General features: G+C 48.5%; 1 protein-coding gene across 3 annotated transcripts in view; it reads right to left on the bottom strand.

Moving 5' to 3' along the window:
* Nucleotides 1-1369, bottom strand: part of GPRC5C (G protein-coupled receptor, class C, group 5, member C) — a 10516-nt gene extending 9147 nt beyond the window's left edge. For 2 of the 3 annotated variants that reach the window (XM_008563943.1, XM_008563944.1), the window contains exon 1: nucleotides 200-1369. In XM_008563943.1, the coding sequence (XP_008562165.1) occupies nucleotides 200-1250 (1051 nt within the window). In that variant the 5' untranslated portion in view covers nucleotides 1251-1369. The remainder of the gene's footprint in view (nucleotides 1-199) is intronic. The other variant, XM_008563942.1, reaches the window with a different exon arrangement.
* Between the last annotated feature and the right edge of the window lie 2803 nt (nucleotides 1370-4172).

Raw genomic sequence — 4172 nt, 5'->3', positions numbered from 1 at the left:
CACTTTGCAAAGTGTGGTGCTGATAACATCAGGGCCATGGGTTCAGATCCCTATGTAGGGCTCGTAAGTTCACTCACTTGGGAGAGCGTGGTGCTGACAACACCAAGTCAAGGGCTAAGATCCCCTTACCGGTCATCTTTTCTAAAAAAAAAAAAAGACGTGGGATGGGGAAGGGACATGGGAGGGTCCCGAGACCTACCTGAGGCTGGCTCATCCATAGAAAATGCCTTGTTCTCCACAAACATGCTCTGGCCCTTCTGCTCTTTCAGGATGGTCTCATACCCCACGCCCCGGGTGGGGTACATGTCCCCCTGGTAGCTTTGTTCTGGGCTGGCCTTAGTCACCTGGGTGACCTCAGGGATGACATAGAAGAGGACAAAGGCCCAGGCATTCGCAGCAAGGGCGATGGCCAGCGTGGGGTCATCCCAGGTGGGGCTGTGGTGCTGCTTGTTGCCGTAGGTATACATGACGATCCACACCACCCAGATGGCAATGGACGTGGCCGTGGTGAGCAACATGAAGACCCCGTGCTTACGCCAACGCTTGAAGCGGCCACACAGCACGGGCCAGGCCCCCATGAAGGCACCCAGCAGCAACAGCATGACGTAGATGAGTGCCATGACAAAGTCCATGTTGGCGATGGCACAGGGGGAGGCCGTGGCCCAGCTGGCACTGCCATTGCCCCAAGGGCCACCCTCAGCACCACCCCGGACCAGGGTAATGATCAACCACTCTGTGTTGATGATGACCTCCACAAGAGTCAGCAGCAGAGCCACGGTGAAGATCACCCAACCCCGGGGCCCATGGTTTTTTCGGGCCAGGAAGTTGAGAGCAAAGACATGGGCCACCAGGCAGGAGAAGCAGATGGCAAATAGGACCCCAAAGAGGAACCTCCGAGAGGCGCAAGTGGAGAAGTCAGGCTTCACCACGCAGGCAAACACAAGGCAGAAAAGGCCCAGGGTCCCCAAGAGGAAGAACACCTGGGTCCCCAGAAGGCTCCGCTTCTTGGTGTCCTGCACAAAGGGGAGGCTGGCCACCAGGATGATGGTGAGCACGAAGGTGGTCACGATGCCCGCCCCAGCCACCGCCTCCAAGACGATGCCCCAAGCCTCAGAGCGGTCACACAGGTTGTAGTAGAGAGGGTTGAGGTCTGGGCTGCAGCCGGGTGGGGCATGGTTCTGGGCCTGGGCCGCTGGGAATAGGAAGAGAGGCAGTCCTAGGCACATCAGCAAGGCTTTGTGGATGGCCATCCTGGCTCCCAGGCCAGGCTCCAGCTGAGTCCCTAGAGACAGAGGGAGAAAGGGCAAAATCAGTCCTCCAAGGCCAAGATACGTGGTGCTGCTTCTCCCATCCAGAATCAGGGCAGACCATGGTAGCTGATCATGAGACTGTCTCTCTGGGCTTCAGAATCCTTAACACAGAACTCCTGCAGGCATATCAATTGACCAGAAGGCGAATGAGATGAAACCCATTTGTCATCCCTATTTCCAGGCATGGGAAAGGAGGAAACTGTCACTGAAATTTTCAGTTCCCTCCTCTCCACCAACCATAATCTGGGTTCAAACATTTCCTGAGAAGGTTACCCGGTTAGCTCACTTGCGAGAGCATGGTGCTGGTAACACCAAGGTCAAGGGTTCGAATTCCCATACTGGCCAGCCACCAAAAAAAAATGTTAGCCCAAACATTCCCTGAGCTCCTGCAGCCAGGACTGGGGGTGAAGGAGCTCGTAAGCAAGCCAAAACCAAGCCTAACACCCGCTCAGCACTTCTTTCTGCCTTGGGACTTCCAGCCTTCAGAAGGTCAGACACTATGCCCCAAACTCTGTCCCTGTGATGCCTAAGTCCATGCTAGTCAGCCCCACATTCGTTCATTTAACTATTCATTTATTCAACAAGTGGCAGGCATAACCTGCAGCCAGAAAAAAGTGCAGAGATAACTGGAAAGTTGTGTTCATCTACTCTCCCCCTTCATCTCCTTTGTTTACCCTTCATTTTCCCACTTTTAGCACCAACTCTCCTCTTCAGAAATTAAGGTTCTTTGGGCCAGCCCGTGGCTCACTCGGGAGAGTGTGGTGCTGATAACACCAAGGCCAAAGGTTTGGATCCCATACAGGGATGGCCGCTTAGCTCACTGGGTGAGCGTGGTGCTGACAACACCAAGTCAAGGGTTAAGATCCCCTTACCGGTCATCTTTAACAAAAAAAGAAAAAGAAATTAAGGTTCTTTGTCTAGATCAGATGCTGAAGTCAAGAATAAAATAAATGAATTCCCTAGAGTTAATAACTTAATGCAAAAATTGTCCTATGAGGCACTAACATTTTAAAAGCAAGAACCAGGCAAGGGCAATACAAAACCCAAAGGAATTAATCTTTAACGGAAGACTTTAAGACATTGTAGCCATTAGGTGAGAAAGATCTCTTTTACTAACATCAAGCAGGCTGGCCGGTTAGCTCAGTTGGTTAGAGCGCCGCCTTCTAACACCAAGGTTGATGGGTTAAGATCCCTCTACCTGCCGGCCACCAAAAAATCAAAACAAAACAAAAACACCAAGAAGGTAATTTATTACTCCAAATGCTGTAGATCTGCGCCAAAGAAGAAAGCTGTATTAGCCCGTTTCTGTTGCTTTTAACAAAATACCAGGAACTGGGTAATCTATTTATTTTATTTTATTTTTATCTATTTTTTTTTTGGAACCAGGTAATCTATAAGAAAACAAAATGTATTGCTTACAGTTTCAGAGGCTGGGAAGTCCAAAGTCCAGGGAACGCATTTGGTGAAAGCGATGGTGGTGACAGTGACCCAGGGTCTCAATGGCAGAAAATGGCAGAGCAGAAAGGAGATAGTTCCTCATGCACTCTTTTTTTTAAAGCCCTCAGGACCATGGCCATGACCACTATTATTAATCCACTCACTGGGTATGGTCCTACAATCTAATCACCTCTTCAGGGCCCCACCTTGCAATTACCATAACAGGATTTCCCACAGTCTTAACAGTCACACTGGGGATCAAGCTACTAATACAAAGAGCCTGGGGGACATGATCCATATCAAAAGCCAACCCCCTGCTCTCAATACCAATTGGATTTTCCCTGTGTGAAGAGTGGGTAAAGATGTGATAGATTAAGGGCCAGCCTGTGGCTCACTCAGGAGAGTGCGGTGCTGATAACACCAAGGCCACGGGTTCAGATCCTATATAGGGATGGCCGGTTCACTCACTGGCTGAGTGTGGTGCTTACAACACCAAGACAAGGGTTAAGATCCCCTTACGGGTCATCTTTTTTTTTAAAAAAAAAAAAAGATGTGATAGATTAAGAGAAATTAAAGACCAAATCAGGGACTTTCAATGAAGGACTTTAAATTTGCTTATAGGAGACCTAACAGAAAATCAATCAATCAATCAATCAATCAATGTTTATCACCTTCACAGCCCAGAGTGATTCACTATCTCCGGCCAACTGTGCAGGCAGGGTTGCAAATGGCAGTCCTGAGCTTCCTGACCCCAGGTCTGAGCTTGGACGCAGCTGGTGCCCCGCTACCTCCAAAAAGGAGGGAGAAAAGTGGTCGGGAGGATAGTGAGTTAGATAATGCCGTTCCTCTACCATCCAGTAATGGTCACTATCAGCCCGGGAAAGCTTGGTTGCTGTCTTTCTGGAGAGTTCCTGATGAGGCAGGAAGAGATAGGGTTACCACTAGTTATTTGAACATATAGGGTGATTTAAATGTGGAGTACCTGCATTTCATAGAATTTTGGAATTTACAACTTGCTTTTTGAGCATTTAAATTTTCTGTTAAGGGCCGGCCCGTGGCTCACTTTGGAGAGTGTGGTGCTGATACCACCAAGGCCACGGGCTCGGATCTCTATATAGGGATGTCCAGTTAGCTCACTTGGGAGAGCCTGGTGCTGACAACACCAAGTCAAGGGTTAAGATCCCGTTACTGGTCATCTTGAAAAAAGAAATTAAGGTTCTTTGTCTAGCTCAGATGCTGAAGTCAAGAATAAAATAAATGAATTCCCCAGCTAAGGAGTTAATGACTTAATGCAAAAATTCTCCTATGAGGTATTAACATTTTATAAGCAAGAACCAGGCAAGGGCAATACAAAACCCCAAGGAATTAATCTTTTTTTTTTTTTTTTCCTTTTTGTCTTTTTTCGTGTCTGGCAACGGATTGCAA

This window comes from Galeopterus variegatus, unplaced genomic scaffold, assembly GCF_000696425.1.
Source record: "Galeopterus variegatus unplaced genomic scaffold, G_variegatus-3.0.2 Scaffold15657, whole genome shotgun sequence".
Taxonomy (NCBI): domain Eukaryota; kingdom Metazoa; phylum Chordata; class Mammalia; order Dermoptera; family Cynocephalidae; genus Galeopterus; species Galeopterus variegatus.
The sequence above is the reverse complement of the archived record's forward strand: the minus strand, read 5'-3'. Positions and strand labels throughout refer to the sequence as shown.